The sequence below is a fragment of the Neopelma chrysocephalum genome, unplaced genomic scaffold (genome assembly GCF_003984885.1).
Source record: "Neopelma chrysocephalum unplaced genomic scaffold, ASM398488v2 Primary Assembly neopelma1_23, whole genome shotgun sequence".
NCBI classification, from domain to species: Eukaryota; Metazoa; Chordata; class Aves; order Passeriformes; family Pipridae; genus Neopelma; species Neopelma chrysocephalum.
In genome coordinates this window covers 20,184,977-20,202,039 of record NW_020897691.1, presented here as the reverse complement: position 1 = coordinate 20,202,039, position 17,063 = coordinate 20,184,977, and the positions used below count along the sequence as shown (strand labels likewise).

Below are 17,063 nucleotides of genomic sequence, written 5' to 3'. Positions count from 1 at the left end.
GATGAAAATTCAGTTGATTAAAAACTGTTTGTCAAAACCTGTGTATTTTCCCGAGTATAAGGGAATCTACATGAAAAAGTAGCAGGGGAAAAATAAAGGTAGCATTCAAGGTAATCGGGGGGGCAGGTAATTCCCTATTGTTCATGAATTGTCCAGTTCATCGCAAAAAAAGTCTTATAGCTGCTAGGAATCTGACCTCGTGCCCAGAAATGTGTAAAAGCGCAGCTGGCCCTGTCTGGGCTGCAAATCAGCTTTAACACTAATGGCAAAGACTATATTTCAAGACAGTATTTAGCTTCAAAAAATGAATAGGGGCTGCATGTTCCAAATGTCATCTGTCAATTTAACAAATGGCAACTATATACACATCTTGATGCCAGATTGCTGTTTCATTAGGCTCCTTGTTGGTTATTCCTTCTTGGTAGCTGGCATTATTTTAGCTGGAGCAGCAGCAGGAGGGCAGAGGCTTCTCACCGCTGCTGCTTCTCAGCTACACTGTGCAGCTGCTGCTGCTCTTGAGGGCAGCAGGAGAGAAAAGAGGGTGCAAAATGAAAATATGCTCAGCACACAGGCAAGTGCTGCTGGCTGCTGAGTAGCACTGCCTCAGGGTGGTCTGAAATCTGAAATGAAGAGGCAGGTGGTTCCAAATCGGAGCGCTCTGTAACTCTGCCACAGAGTATAAAGGAAGATCAAAGGCTCACAGGAATGAACAGAATAAACTTTCGTTAAATACGTTAAAGTGAGTGAGTGCTGAGGAAGCATCCATGGCAGAGTGTTAAGGTAAGTGTAAGGTAAAGAGGGGCTAGAGTCTGAGCCATTCCACTTTGCCAGCCCCAACCCACTGTAATGCCATTCCCTAACTGTCCTCTGTGGCACAGCAGCACTGCAAGGACTCTTTACATCTATAGGTAAATCCATAGGTTGAATCTTCTTGAGCAGCAGTTGCCCACTCTGAAGTTGTCAGATTTTCCCTGTGGTGGAAATGCTTCTGAAATATCCTATGTTGTAAGTAATCAAGATTTTGTGGCTGAGAGTAATCATGACTGAGAGCTTTCAGCCCTCCCCCGTGTCCCTGGCAGCTCGAGCATCCTGTTGGAGCACCCTGACGGGATTAACACAGTTAGATATTTAAAAGTGCACTAAAGAGGTATAGTTTTGAATTATTCATTCAGGCTGCTGCTGGTACAAGTGCTGCACAGTATGACTGCAAAGAAGTTGCAGAGGGCAAGAAAATTAATTTCTTTAAAAAGGAAGTATTTGCTGTCTCCAGGGACAGATTTAGTAATATATGAGTGAGGCCGTAGCACAGAAGGGCAGCCAGGTAACTTTGTTCACAGGATAAACTGACTTCATTTGCTTGTACCACAGCATTCAGGGCAGTTCCTCCTGGGATTCCTAAACCACAGGTAGCATGAACCCCTCTCGCAGTCCCATAGCACCCCCGATAGGAACCTGCTTCTCCTCAGCAGAGTATCCCCGCTCCAGGGTGAGGGGGTCAGTAAATGAGCTGCTGCATTCAGCACCTTGCTGGGAAGCTTTCAAGAAGGGAAAATTGCATTGGGTCCTCACAAAGTGCTGGCGTACGTGCTGACACATCTGTACAGAGGCAGTGGAGGGTTCTGCTGGAGAGTTAGAAGCAGACTTTACCATGAGTCCAGTCTCCTAACAAACCTCTTTTCCTGCTCAAATCAGCTGATAGTCAAATCTGTCCTTTTTTTTTTCCTCCAAGAAAAGCAAGTTTTGCAGGGAGATGGTACATAGTTACTCATCTTCGTTTTACTTTCATTAAGTGTGTGGAAAAAGCTTGTAAGCTTTTGAACTCGGTGTCCCTACAGCTGGTTGCTGAAAAGCTTGCCTGTTTTTTTCCAGTTGTCATTTGGTTTAATAAGATATTGCCTCTCCCTACAAACCTTGTTTCTCTTGCGCAGTGTGGCTGCACAGATAATGGCTGTTGTTTATATCCTCACGAATTAATATGACTGTGATGGCTACCTCTAACACCCGAAAGGAGAAAGTAGGAATCAAAGTCACAGGAAGCATTAATTTTTATTGCACTGCCTCTTGCATGTAGAGGAAGCTCTGAAGGTTAGAGAAGTGCCACAGCAAACCTTCCTCCACAGGTAAATGTGAAATCCTGACACCACAAAAATCAGTGCCTAAACAATTGCCCCTCCTAGAGCACTACATTCTGAGCTATATCTTAATTTCAGAAGCTGTCCCTGCCTTATCCAGCAAGACAAGCACCACAGCAACTGAGACTGATGTGCGCGACTGTAGCTGAGGACAGTGCATCACTGTTTATGCAGAAATCAGAGATGAGCCCAAGTCTCTGCCCCTGGCGGAGCCCTTCATATTATTTTACCCTCACCCCCCCTTTTCTTTTTTTAAATCACTTAGATTTTTAAAAGACAAAAGGAAGGCACCATGTAAAAACATCACTATGGAAACATCACAGGCTCACTTGTCCTTGCCTGCCAAGCAACTACCTAACTGAAGTTTTACATCCTATTGGATCACTCTTGGCCATCTGCTCTCCTTCAAACTTCTCTGAATTCCATATTTCCCTGAAAAGTTCATTTTTAGAAAGGAGGGAGGAGGAGGCAAAGGGAGAATCCAGTATTCTTGGCTAGTGCAAAGCTATTGTGAAAAAGGAAGATGAACCCACTTTGGGGCAGCCCCTTAAAAAGACAAAGATCCATGTTTTGCAAAGTAATTTCATAGAAAATACCTTGTCTCTAGATGCACTTTAATTATAAAAGTACATATTGGCAGTCACAAAGCAAAACAAACAGCTGCTTCTAGTACTCTTGCACTAATTCTCTTCCTCTCCCCTTCTCTCATTTAGCCTCAAATGTATTTTCTTCTAAAATGTAACAGTCACTGCCTACACTGGAGTTGATGGCTGCAGGCTCCCGAGCCTTGCTCCAAATAAAACACAGAAATAGATTTCCTGCCAAGCACCGAGAAAGTCTGAAGACTTTAGTTTTTAAAAATATAATCTTTTTATCAGTGCCCTAAGCCTGCCAAAGGTAATTATGGGCCATGGTGCATCTACATTAATGCATAGGACCTACAGACATTTCAAAAGCTTAATGGAGAAACTCCATAAATGTACATATCGAAAAATAAATTAATTAAATTAAACTGTCATGTAAAGAGATCACTTAATTTTGCAGAGCGGAAGGCGCTCTTAATGGGAATGGAATGGATCAGTGAGCATTTCAAAACCCAAAGCTATAATTTAAATTCAGGCTCTCCTCTAATGTGCAAGTCACAAGACATATTTATTATAGCCTTGGATTGTCAATTGTAATTGGTTTAGCAGAGACAAAGACGTGTTGTTTTGCTTCCTGCCCTCCTAGCTGGTTCAATATATTTTGATGTCAGGCTATTGACAAGCAAACTGAAGGCTGAAATAAAATCATGTTTACCTGTGATGAACTGGTAAAAATGCAGTCCAAGGTAAATGTAACCCTGAAGCCTAAGTGTTTATTTATCAAGCAGCAAGGGAAAAACGGTGAAGAATTTAAACTTCTTTAAATAAACCAGTTGAATACTGATGCTCTTGAGGCCTGCTATGTGGCAACCTAGAAACAAATAGATAAAAATAGGTAAAAGCACTGTGAAATGAATAGTGTTATTTATAAGCTGCTGCTCTGACTTTTCCAGGTGTCAGGAACAATTAAAGTTGTTGCTTCTGACACTCTTCTAGGGCTAGAGCCAAAATCTGACACTAGGTCCCCAGCAAACAGACAGCAACGCTTCTTCCAGGCTATGTAACCCAGTTTGCTGCAGGATTTTACTTGGTAGCAGCAGTTACAAACCAAGCCTATGTTTCCACAGCCATGAGCAAGCATCTTCTCACTGAATAAGCTTCCAAAAACGGTTCAGTTCTTTTTCTGACATTCTTCTTTCTGTATTCTCTAATTCTCTTGATTTTTAAGTTCATTTTCTGACCTGGAGCACTGAAACCAGTTGGCTCATCAGGTTATAATTGTTGTGGCTGCCTCCTGCCTTCTTCCAACCCCTGCGTTGAGTTTAGTCATGGAGAGGTTTCTCTGAGACTGAACTTAGAACATTCTACCCAGAATCTCTGTAAGTTCTTGTGGAACACTCAGGTTTTTCAATCTGACTCTAAAAAACACTGACAAACTCAAAACTCATGGTTAGGAAGAGCTGTGGCACATCAGACTGCGACACCTGCTTGAGGCACATGTCTGAGGGCAGTGGCACAAGGCTAGCTTCTGCGGGCTCCTGCTGCCACAGCTGCTGCTACCATGGTGGGATGGCCATTTGCAGGTAGGGAGGAGAGCACTGACTGGGGGGGAGCGAGGAGGAGACAGCTGCACCCCTGACAGTTGTCAAGACATCATGCCATGGCTCTGATGAGCAGCTTGTGTTCACAAGAAGAGTTGATTTATTTCTTTTATAAAAACATCTGCATTTGTTCTAACTCGCATACATAATAGGATTTTCAGGTGAATGGGTTACATTTTTGTTTTCAGGGTAATCTTTTAGCAGTTTGTTGCCTAAGCTAATTATTATACTCAACCCCCCCCAACCCCTAAAAAAACAAAAAAACCCACCCCCCTCAAAACAAACCCACCAAACAACAAAAAAAAAAACCCAAACAAACAAACAAAAAAACCCCAGTCCCATACATTCAAATTTGCCTCTTAATATTAGACCATTGTGTTTTTTTGATTACACATTACAGTAAATAGAAGTATCTTTTATAATCTTCCTGTAAAACAACAGCTTTTATCTTGCTATGCTATTCATCTGTCATGCCTCTGTTCCAAGATGCACATTATTATTCTTGATCACTCTTAAGAGAAATTTTTATTTTTGTCACTCTCTTCAGTCTCTTTTCATTTTGTTCAAGATTTGAACTGTTTTTTAAGTGACAGGTTATCACTGACTGCTATTACAAAAAAATTCTGTTCCAATTTAAGGGTTGAAAAATTGGACACAGCTTTTAAAGTGTGTTTTGTCCTACCACCAGTAGTCTTTCTACTTACTTACATGGTTCCTACTGTCACACTATCCAAATGATAACAACATCCTTCTTTGAAAGAAGGCAGCGGGAAAGAAAAGTGTTCTTAGCCATTCTGAAGAAGAAAAAGTGTTGAGATTTAGGTCCTAGTCCAAAAAGTATGAAGGCTCCAATTCCTACTGTCACTAATGTCAGTAACAAGCCACAAGCCTAATGCCTTCCTTTAATTTGGACTTCAATGACTTGAAGATATAAGAAAATTAGGGTCCGGTTGAGAACTGAATGCTATCTTCTATCATAGCCAAATACTGCAAGCACAGGTATGCCCATTTCTTTTAACAAAGCCATCACAGTCATTAAAAATGGTCTTTTCCTAAATAGTTTTTCCAGCTTAGCTGTCTGGTTCATGAGGCCTTGGAGCTCTGAAGCAGATGAAATCTACAAACACAGTCATAACTTATTTTGTTTATGGAAAGGGAAAGACTCAAGGAGTGCTGTAAGTAATGGTCAGGAGAATAGGATAGTCCACTGATGTCAGTTAAAGGGCTTAAGTTAAAGGAATATTATTTTTAAACTCTGAAAATAGCTATTATGGTAAAAACATTTCTTTCCCCATGTCACTTTGTAAACAATAAGTAAATAAACAAAATACAAATTATAAGTTATTAGGAGTAATAATGTGACAAGGTAATATTCTTTTAAAAAAAAAACTTTTGAAAGTATTTATTTGAAATATCTAAAAGGTTTAATTGTATTCACTTTTTATAATAATAAAATTTTAGCCACTCTTTTGCATTCAAAATAAAAGCTAGGGCATTTCTCAAATTTCTGAATAACAGCCAAATAAACTACAAACAGTTTCATGCTTAATATAATTATCCACTAAGAGGTACAAAATCAAGATTGAACCGTACTTGTATTCTTAATTCATTAGTGGAACTTGAAGGCCCTCTTCTGGATTACAAATTACTGCACTGCTAAGGAACGTACACGGAAATGACAAAGCCAACCAACACCATGAAAAGGTAAACATCTTAAATATTTTTTATTCATGCTATTACCAATTTCCTGGTTTTCATTTGTATCTGCCTGTCTCAGTTACTATAATTTAGTAGCTGACAACAGCTTAAACTTCTTAGTGGATTGTTAAAAATAAAGCATTTCTTAAACTAATATTCACAAGCAGAACGGACAGTCTAAAGAGAGTTGTAGAGAGTTTCTCCACAACTTTGTATGAAGATGCTGTGCAGCCAAGTGATGTTTGCTCACCTTATTAAGCAACAGCACACACAGAGACATGTGATCGTCCATATGTACCTGTCTATACAGATATGTGACTTTCAGAAATCATGTCTGAAAATCTGGCTTGTGCTAGAGGGGGTGTAAAAAACAGTGAAGAAACATTTACAATGGTCTTATCTCAAGTCTTCAAGGACTGTACAATTCCTTTATATGCCTTTTGATTCAATACACACATGGACTGTAAAGGACTTACAAATGTAACCTTCCAAGAGATTTACTTACTTGCCTAAGCAAACGTGCTGTACAAAATGCCATCATTTTAACGGATCTTGTCTGTAAACAAGTGAACTTGAACCACAAATTTTCCTCTTTCTAAAAAACAGCCATTTATTCTTTTTTTTGGTCATTATGATAGCAAGAAATCACATACATAGAAACACACGAAGAAGTAATAAGTATCCTATTAGTAAAAACTCTGTACAGAAAATCAGACATAGTTTGATTGAACTGTACATTTTAAACAAGGACGCTGAAGAAACCTTCACATATAATTTTTTTGGTAAGTTTCTTTCTCCCTCCCGTGTACAGCTACTTACGACGATCCTTTTTTCTTACTTTTGATTTTGGTGCTGCCAAGAAGAAACAGAAAGGGAGAAAAATCATCAGAAGTGAATTACAGTAATACCAGTGACATCATTCTTTTAAATTAGGTAGGGATCAAAATGGATACAAAATTAGTGTAAAACCTACCATTGGGATTTTCTTGTCTGTAGAAAGCTCTTAACAACTCCACCGCTTCTTCGGCACGATAGCCAGAAGTGCACTGTTCAAATTAGAATGATGTTAGTGAGCATATCTGAGAATAACATATTCCATACTTCACAATAATGCCTCAAGTACACAATAATTTTAAGCAACTATACTGTCAACTTACGGGTCAGAAAAATCTCCTTTTCAGGTTAAATACCTCATATATTTGAAAAATACAAAGTTGAGGCCTAGTAGAGTAAATAATTTCCCTAAAACAAACTTTCTTAGTAACTTATGTAAAATTTTTATGCAACCTACAATTTCTTTCTTTTTAATGTATTTCGAACATATACTCCTCAGGCACTTGGAAATAAGAGACATACAGCTAGGTATTTGTAAATGAGATTCCTGCCAGAAAACATTCATCCACTCACCTATTCTTTACCAAACAGTCATCTCTCAGACCTTTTTGGTCCTGTCAAAATACTTTTCCAGGCCATGAACACTAATGACAAAGCATTTAAATGTCATTCACACTAAACGAATCTTCACCCGCACAGAAAATAATTAATTACTCCCATACATTCCACTGTAGTTGCCTACAGAAACAAAGGAAGGATTTGCAGCAGCAAGAACCTTCTCCTTTCTTTCTTCTGAACATATAAAAAAATTAAATACCACATGCCAATGTTAGCAAATGAACACTCTTCCAGTAGTGACTATACAAATTAATTCAGATGCTAGTCTTACTCACACCCCGACGGAAAGACGCCTAATACGTGTACACTGGAGTGCCAAACAGTATTGTCTTGCTAAATCAAATTCTTTTCAGCCTTGAGTTTTCAGTGCTCACTTAAAATGCTGAAATATATTACTTGTTTTTACATTCATTAAATCATAAATATGAAGTGTGGAAAAAAACTCCAAGAACCCTAATCAGTATCATTGTATAAGGCAGGATCATCAACAACTGTAATAAAGATATTGTTATAAATACTCTCTATATGTATGTGTGGTATACAGGTATAGTAGTACAATGCTGTAAAGCATCTAGATTTATGTATACTGTACGTCCACTGAATGCTTGTCCACTGAATGGTTGTCCAGCCTTTCTTACATGACAAAGATGCCTCCTTCTTCCCAGACTGTTCCAGTCCTCCAGTACCCTTACTGTTCAGAAAGTTTCCTGATACCTAAACTAAATCTCCTCTGCTACTTGTGCAGTCCAGATTTATTTTGGGATTTAAACTATATGAAGTAAGTCTAAGCTAATACATTTTACCTCATATATAGACAAACTGTAAGCAAAAACACAATCACTTCCAATGGCTCAGCTAAAAACCAGTAATTCGGTAAGTTGCTGTTACTTGATCTTTATTGATTATGTGTTTATACATTCTGCATTTTAAAACAATTTTCCCTCATCTCTTCCTGCAGCCTACACTTACTGTTCTAAGTATTACACATATTTTAGATTATTTAATTCTTACCTTGTTCCACGAATATAATTCCCTTCCCCTTTGATACATTCTTTTTAATAAAGACTGTCATCAGGCTTTTCTTTTATTTAGGGACCTAATGTTTTTTACATTATTTTCTTATTAAGTCAAGCTTACTTGACTTTGATCATCTTCCATCTGAGTCCTCTTAACATGATGCATAACATTCTCAAAGCCTGGTAACAAAGCCAGACACAGCACCCTAGCTGAAAAACAAAGGGAAAGATTTCACAGCTTACTTCAAATGGGTCTCCTGTGTCCACCATATCGTCAGATGAGATGCTCAAAACTGAGCCACAGCCTCCAAATCGCTCATTTCGACAACCATATACAACCCGTGGAATTTATGGGAATGAGTCAAGGTATTAAGTTAAAGTAGGAAGTACAGTAGCCTGATTTAAGTAGTCATTAAATTTCACTAAGATGTGCTTGTACTTTTCAAACTAAATTAGTTTGAGCTGCAATTCCTGCCTCATAAAATCAGAACTTACTTCTGAGTAATGTAAGATGTATTGCTGAAGGTGCACATCCAGCCTTCCCCAGAAAAGGAGAAGCATGAATCACAAAGCAGAGGCATAAAAATACACAGTTTACCAATTGTTACATTAAAAACTGAACATTGAACTGAGCATAGCTCATTTTACCTACTAATAGATATCTCTAAAATATATTTTTAATCTCCAAGAGAAATAATTGTTTGTCGTAATTGCACCATTTCTCTTTCGGTCTTGAGTCTCTCGCTATTCACCATGCAGTAAATGGAGGTGGTTGCAGATCCTCAGACCACCCCTTTTGGCTTTCCCTGACAGCGCCAAGCCCTTCTCTGTGGGCTCACTCCCAAAAGAGTAATGCCTTGACATATGGTTTCCCAGCGTGAATAAGCATGAAAGGATACTCATCAAGCGCACAGCAGCTGCACACATGATACAGGGCTCTACAGTTACATACAATACCAATTTTGGAAACACGTCCATATAATCTCTGTTGTGTTGCTTGCACCAGTCAAGGACCTGATCGATCGCTACCATTTCTGCATGTCGAGTAGCCTAGGAGATAAAAATAAATATTTTCTGAAAGTGTGCATTTATTCACTTTTGTTATAGAAGTAATGTAATGCTCTTTGCTTGTTCGAGTTGCAAAAGAAATTTCATGCTGCCCAAACTGCAGAAGAAATACTCAGCCCAAGAAAGAACATATCCAACCTCAACCTCAGTCGCTAGTGTGCAGCACACAAGATCCACAAGTGCAAACCGGTTTTTTCTTCTACCTGTTCCTAGGCAGAGTAACCTGCTCAGAATTTCTCCTCTCCCAGTCATGTCAGCACAGTAAGACAAGACATGAAAGCCCTACTTGAAGCTTAAGGGACATATAAAGCCCACTAGAACAACTGATCTAGTCCATAGTCCACTGTGCTTCCAAGAGCAACAATGCAGACTGGGTTACTTTCTCTGGAAATGTTAGAAAAGCGCTCCTAGCTGGTACCTTTTCTTCTCTCTGACAATGTTACTGTGCCCTCATGGTATGAATGCACTGTGAATATGCAATAACTTCAGTATGTTTCTGGAAAAGCCTGGCATGCTGTGTAGCCACAGCATTTTCAGTTTGCATCAGGTTTACTGCTGCCTGGGAATACATACAAGTACAGTAAGTCCCTCAAGTAATAGAAAGGGATTGCAGCATGTGCCCGATTACAAAAAGGCAGAATAATATTAATTTCTCTTTTTTTAATCCAAGATAACTGAATGATTAGTATCTCAGTACCTATGGCACAAAAACCTAAACAGAAGCGTCGACTTTAATTGCAGAGAGACAAAAACAATAAGTAATCTCCCAGTATTGCTCTGAAATGTCTGCAGCACTGTTATGCCAAATGTCACAGCAAAAATACCACAAAGTACTAGTTATAAAGGGACTCTCCAGTTACAGAGCCTGATGCTTATTTGAATTAAGACTGCTAGTGTTTTCCTTTTTCTATTCTGAAAAAAGGATGTTTTCAACACTGGCATTAGACTAATATTTAATCAATCCCAATTATACTTGTACCTCTGCTTCATGTCTTTATGTGACCTTAGATAACTTTCCCTCAATTCGTGAACTTGGGTTTATGTTTTAGCACTGTGAAGATCTGTAGTGATAGCAGTGAGATGCTCTACAATAAATGGCAGAGGACTTGTAACTTATTGCTAAGTTTAATACTGTTTAAAAATGTTTTAAAACTTCTACAGAGATCTATGTTGCCTATGCCTACGTTAACAAACAGTGCAGTGCAAGAGGAGTGTATCTGTACAGCAAAACAGTGCTGAGGACTCAGCACCAATTCAGGGATGTTCACACTGGCCGACATCCAGTTTAGTCCCACGGATGGTGTATTTGTGGCAACAGCTGGAGTGCATTAGGGATGCTCCCCCAGTGCATCTTCTCAGCATAATTTCATCTGCCAGGAAGACAGCTTGCCATCTCTGAGACACAAACCAAAGCAGGAAGCACAAACGGTAAGCAGACACAATCAAGAAATTTATTCTGGGAGTGCACTTGTAATTTGAACTAACATAGTAATGAACCCACTCAGAGTAAGAACACAGATTGAATCAATATGCAGACATGATCCTTCCAGACCTACTAGTGAAATGTTGCCATGAAGGTTCCCTAGTTGAATAAATGAGATCACATCAGCTGGAATCTCAGTGTACACACTTTATGGAGACACAAAGCACAATGTCCTCCAGAAGATACCTCAGAACTACCACTGCTACTGTAACTCAAATGTGTAAGTGGTGGCTATTCTATTTTTGTGCCCCTCAGGTCAAAAGAGACATGAACACCACATTGGCTTTTCACCTCCTGAGCACCAACTGAAAGTCTGTAAGCAATAAGCCTTCTTTACCAGAGGAAAACATGCCCCTATCCTCAGACACTGCTTTATACTGCATACACCTAGCAGCTTTCAGGCCTCTGCTGACCTTGGGAGTACAAGTTAAGAAAAGCCATGCTGCAGGTCATATCACCTTCTGCAGTAATACAAGACAGCTCCACAAAAGAGATTACCCTAATATGGAATATTATTACATCCCAGTGCACTTAGATTTTAAGTAATACACCCTGGTTTGGTCATCTCACATCATGAAGACATGAGAACACCAGGACAAATTCACCTCACAGTGAGAAAGGATTATCCAAGTTACAGAACAGTAAAGAGACTGTTCAGAGACTAATTAGACTGTGGCTCTTAACTCACCAGATACAGTAATTAGTTTTCCAAGTTAAGAGGACTACAGTAGAGGTTTTTAAAAAATCAAGAAAAATGTGGAAAATCACAGTTGTGATTTATTACTTCTCATAACAAGTAGGCACCCAATGAAATTATCAGGCAGGAGATATAAAACAAACAAAAGGAAGTACTCTTTCACAAAGCGCATAATTAAATTGTGAAACTCGGTGCCACAGGATGCTATGGAAGCCAAAAACATAAATGAGTTCAAGAAAGGTTTAGACAAATTCATGGAGGATATGTGCACAGACAGCTATCAGAAACAATGATACAGATATAGTCTTGGGCTCTGGAAGTCCCTACACTATTCACTTTCAGAAGTGGAAAGGATATGCAAGGGGAAGGTTTATACTACTCTCTTCTTGTTTCTTGAGCTCCTTCCTTACACATCTGTTGAAGATCCCCCTTAAAGACAAAATATGGGGAAAAAACACCTTCTAGGTCTGTCTTAAGATTTTATTTTATATTAAGCTATGACTAGATAGCCTTTTTTATTGACTAATGACCTAAGACAGAGAGCATTCTACTGGGAAGTGAATGATTGCATCACACATGGGAATAAAGATGCCAAAAAAATGTTTCTAGCTGGGAAGGGTCACATATGCTATAAGGAAGAAAATTTTCAGGTTGGTCTGAGGGAAGACTGTGAACAAGCAAGTGTGGGAGCTGCCAGAGGGAACACAGTACTGGCACAAGCTCATGAATGAATCGCCAGGCTGTTGAAAACCAGGGCCTTACACAGGCATTTGTTACACTATTGCCCAATGAAGACAAGTAATGGCATGCCTAACTATTTTGAAATGCTGATGCCACAGCCATTTTCCTAAAAAATAAAATAAAACAAACACAGCTGTATATAAACTCCCTTCTTCCAAAAGCAACTTTTCCCAGAAGAATGGGATGATCAATAATTTTGCAAATAATTTCCACAGAGTAAGCGGCAGTATCTCTGACATTAACGTGTCCTACTATGGACATGCAGGGCAGAAACAAAGTATGCAAGGTGACAGGAGACAGCCTGAAAAAAATGGAGAGTTTTCAGCAACTAAATCTTCTTACCAAAATGAGCAGTTTAGGAACAGAATGAGAGAGGGCATAAAGAAGACACTATCTGCTCCTAATGTCAGTCTGTTAGATCAGAGGATGCAGGGACCTACTTAAAGAGAAGGTAGAATTTATTTGACACAAGGCCTAGAGACAAGTTGATTCCTGAGCAAGGGCAGAATTGTAGGGAAGGCCTGCAGATCTAACTGGATAAATGATAATTTTTTAAGATCAGGAAGAAAGTTTTCAATAAGTTAAAAAAGTCAATATATTATAAAGCTACATTTTGGAGGTCAGAAAGAAAAGGCTAAAGGAAAAATCACTTGAGAGAAGTAAAAATACCTTGAGAGAAAACATGTCAAAAAGGAGTTAGCACTACTACAGTGACGTTGAGATGAGGCTCAAATATAATTATAGTACTACTCCAAAACAAAATGAATAATTTGCATTTTCAATAAAAATGATGCAGAGAATGTGGTCAGAAAGCAGAATAGGAGTATGAAAGCACAAATTACAGTGTATGAGACATAGAATTAGGTCTTTAAAATTAAGAAATTGCCTAGGGCATAGAAGAGGGATGAGGAGCAAACCCCCAAGTTGATAAAGCACTGCCATCAAAAAATGCTCAGGAACTTGTGGATGAGGCTGCCAGTATCATAGCAATGTTTTAATACATCAAGGGAGAGTATTGCATGGCTGAAACCTGTCAAAGCAGAGTCACTGTATTGAAAAATAAGAAGGATGCACAGTCCTGACATCTGGAGATCCAGGAGAGACTCAATAGCAAAACAGGCGAGATAACAAACTTTGAACAACAAGCTAACAAACTAATCCTTATAAAAGGCAAATGAAACAAAAAAATCAGTAGGATATCTGACACTAAACTGACTGTCAGAGACTGAAATAGTTAATGATTTATGCATTCTAGGATTGCCAAGGGACTTTCGCAGGCTTTTGACTTTTGCATTATACCTCTAATGGGCAGTTGGGCCCATCCCTCCCTCCAGTGCTGAAGGTGCCAAGCCCTGAAAAGGCAGAAAGAGCCGAGTTTATACCTCTGATGGTCCATCAAAGCCCATCCCCCCCTCTGCCAATCTTGAAAGGTGGGAATCAGGCCAGACACAAAAACTCTGCCCAGGCCCAGAGAGAGCTTAGAGGCTGGAGACATGGTCCGTGACACTAACCATGGATATAGTAACCCATAACTTCTTGGAGTGTGAGGGCTTCCCTCCTTCACCCCCAGAAGATCAAGGCCACCACTTCAACTGACAGACATGGAAGCGGCAACTACCAAGTGTCATCGCTGGACCCCGTGGGCGGTGACTATATGCATCTTTCCAGTCTCATATTTTCTTTCGCTTACTCTCCCTTACCCTTATCCTGTCTTTCCTTTCTCTCCCTTATGCATTCCCCCACCCCGAAGTTATCCCTATGCCATATTGCTATAAATGATATAGATGATATCACCCAAAATGCTAACATACCTGTTGAAACAAAATCGTTAAAATGAACCCTACCTATATATGTTTAAAATAAACCCTACCTATATATGTTTTCAAACACCGATTATTCAGTGTCGTTTCACTCTAATCCACCCCAAGGGAATTATTGATAAGAACCTGGCTTACTCCCCTCCCCTTCTCTGGGGCGGGTCGTAACACTGACCTAGTAACTTTCTTTGACAAATGTTTTTTCTAGGCAAGAGAAACAGCAGTCTCACCTCTCTGGACTTCTACAATGCATCTGGTACAACCTGTGAAATTACTGTGAGTTTAGGGAAAACGGCCTAGTGCAAGAAAGGTAAGGTGAGCAAGAAGAGATGTTGCATTGACAGGGAAAATATCTGTCCAGAGGGAACCAATTAGCAAAGACACTCAAAGATCATTTTGCTTAAATGTTTTCAGTTGTGACATCGGCATTAACTGGAAAAACACCTACAGCTGACTATGTGATCTTTCATATGATGAGAGACTTCACGAGAAGTGACAGGGTCAGATGTCACTCAAGAGCTGAATGGTCTTCTGGATAGGAGTAAAAAAAGATTCAAGGTAACAAATGAAGAATAACAAAACAGCAACATAAAAGATCAAAGAAGCTCTGGAAAAGATCGGTGGACTTTTTTCCAGGGAGAATGGGAGGTATTACTGTCATCAAACAAAGCACAAGAGAAACTCCATCTGGAATAAAGTATAGAGTTCTGGTTAAGTGAATTCAAGAAAGATGAATCAAAGCTGGAATGGCTATATAAAAGCATTATTAAAATGAACACAGAAAGAAAGCCTGTCTTCTGAAAGGAAATTAAACAGTTGGCTTGGGAAAAACAAAAACCAAAGGGGAATAAGACTTTAAATATATCCAAGCTATGTAAAATAATGGATGATGCTGGCACAAGAAGAGAGAGCTATAAACAGAACATAAAAAGTTTAAAACTGGAAATCAGATGTTTTTTACCCATCTGAGGAATGATGTTCTGGAGAAGTCCTTCAATATAAGGGGGGACAAGAAATTAGTTTTAAAACAAACCTTGACATTTATGATGTCTTCTGGAACTGCCTCAATGGTTCAAGAGGGTTGTTTTTTTCCCAAGGATTGTCCCTAAATAATGCCAGAAACTGTTAGGAGAAAACTGAAAACAATTTTCTGCACTCATATTTCCTAGCAAGTACTTCTTTCAAGCTTACATTTTCTTTTAGACTATATGGAGCAATTAAGTATCTAATAAAAAATTTAGAAGTACTAAGTACCCAGCATTTCCATTCACTATAATATAAACATTTATGAAAATGAAGCCACAAAAGAACTGAAACTTGAGCCAAACAGCAGTTCAATAAAGGCTTGGCTTTCAAAGATATTAGCAGATTACTGTTTCCAAAATGCAGCTGAATCTTTTAAAATCAGGCTACTTGCATTTTAGTATGTATTCAATATGTATTCAGACAATCCTGATATCAAAAAAGCCTGAAAGTTTCCTGATATTTTTAAATTGATTATGATTTTGTTAGCAGTGTTGTCAGTTATGTTCTATTACCATATGATTTTTACACAGTATTAATATCTCAGGTATGATTTTTCCCACAAAGTGTCTGCTTCCCACAGTGTTTACAACAGTGTAACGTGAGATACCTAGCTTCTCAGTTATCTGGCTTTCTTAAGTAGTATTAGAATCATCTTAATACAATTGTCCGGTATCACAAATTAGTATAATGATTCATCTTTACTGTTACATTTTTGAGCTTAAAAGACTAATTTTCACTTTACATTATATTTAAAGATTTGAGACATCTAATATAAATTACAGCCAGATCCTGCAATCAGATTCATTTATACAAAACTTCCAGTTGTACAAAATCCCTGTTGGCTTTAATGGGTCTGTCAGCAGGTATAGGATCTAATTTGATGGTTAAAGTTGCAACATGTCTAAAATTTACAGGCAATATCTTTTAGAAAGCAGAATTTGGTCAAAAGGAAGAATTTTTGTAAACTAAATGTGGCATGTGGTTACTCTACGTATTCTGTAAGTCTACGCAACTTCCCAACTGCTTGTCTTCCTCTGCATCGTCATTACTTATTCCTTTATTTGTATGAAATTTTTCCTAGAAAAGCAAGAGAATTGGGTTCCCAATTTAGAGTTCGATACTTTTCAAACAGCTGTACCACATCACATGAAAACATCAGTCTACTAACAAAATGAACTGTTTCTGGAGCGTCTATGGAAAGAAGTTCAGCAGAAAAGGCTGCACCAGTCACGCTTTTCTCACTCTTAACCCCCATGTGACTTTAAAGGCCTCCAGAGAGCACGTTTGAGACTCAGTAAAGGGACAAGAGCATGGCAGGGCAGGGCAGCAGTGCCCAAGACTCGGCGTCCCCCGGGGGGACCCCAACTCACGTTCTTCGTCTCGTTGACTTCGTTCCTACCCCTGCCTATGACCTCGCCGTCGTACACCAGCAGGCAGCCCACGGGAACCTCCCCTTTCTCCAGCGCCTCTTTAGCCTGCGGGACAGACAGACAGACAGATACGCGGGGGGCACGGGACAGCGTTACCGCGGCGGGAGGCACGGACGGGCTTTCGCCGGCCCCCGCTCTCCCGCCCCCTCCCCGCTGCCCGGACAGAGGGAGCCCCCGCCCGCACTGACCACGTCGAGCGCCTGGTCCATCCAGGCCAGCGCGGCTGCCTCCCCCTCTCCCTGTCCCAGTCCCTCCTCCGCCATGCCGGGCCCGGGCAGTGTTTCCGGGGCACCGCAGGCGGTGCCGCTGCCGCCACCG

At 39.6% G+C, this 17,063-nt stretch overlaps 1 protein-coding gene across 2 annotated transcripts; it reads right to left on the bottom strand.

Moving 5' to 3' along the window:
• Positions 1–6,026: 6,026 nt before the first annotated feature.
• Positions 6,027–17,027, bottom strand: ADAT2 (adenosine deaminase, tRNA specific 2). 2 transcript variants are annotated; one of them, XR_003535191.1, is made up of 7 exons: positions 16,934–17,027; positions 16,686–16,790; positions 9,383–9,533; positions 8,727–8,833; positions 6,989–7,061; positions 6,735–6,867; positions 6,027–6,689 (listed from the first exon to the last, which is right to left on the bottom strand). XR_003535191.1 is itself a non-coding variant. In XM_027689505.1 (6 exons), the coding sequence occupies exons 1-6, from the start codon at positions 17,006–17,008 to the stop codon at positions 6,827–6,829; spliced, it is 552 nt and encodes a 183-aa protein (XP_027545306.1). In that variant the 5' UTR covers positions 17,009–17,027; the 3' UTR covers positions 6,027–6,826. The 2 variants fall into 2 exon arrangements, 1 of the variants encoding a protein (XP_027545306.1); XM_027689505.1 differs by having other exon boundaries at positions 6,027–6,867.
• Positions 17,028–17,063: the final 36 nt, after the last annotated feature.

Coding starts and splice junctions, on each gene's coding strand:
- ADAT2 (XM_027689505.1), bottom strand. CDS start 17,008: ATGGCGGAGGAGGGACTGGGACAGGGAGAGGGGGAGGCAGCCGCGCTG. Junction 7,062..8,726: donor ACACAGGAGACCCATTTGAA/GTAAGCTGTGAA, acceptor TAATTTGAACAG/TGCACTTCTGGCTATCGTGC. Junction 6,868..6,988: donor CAGACAAGAAAATCCCAATG/GTAGGTTTTACA, acceptor TCTTCTTGGCAG/CACCAAAATCAAAAGTAAGA.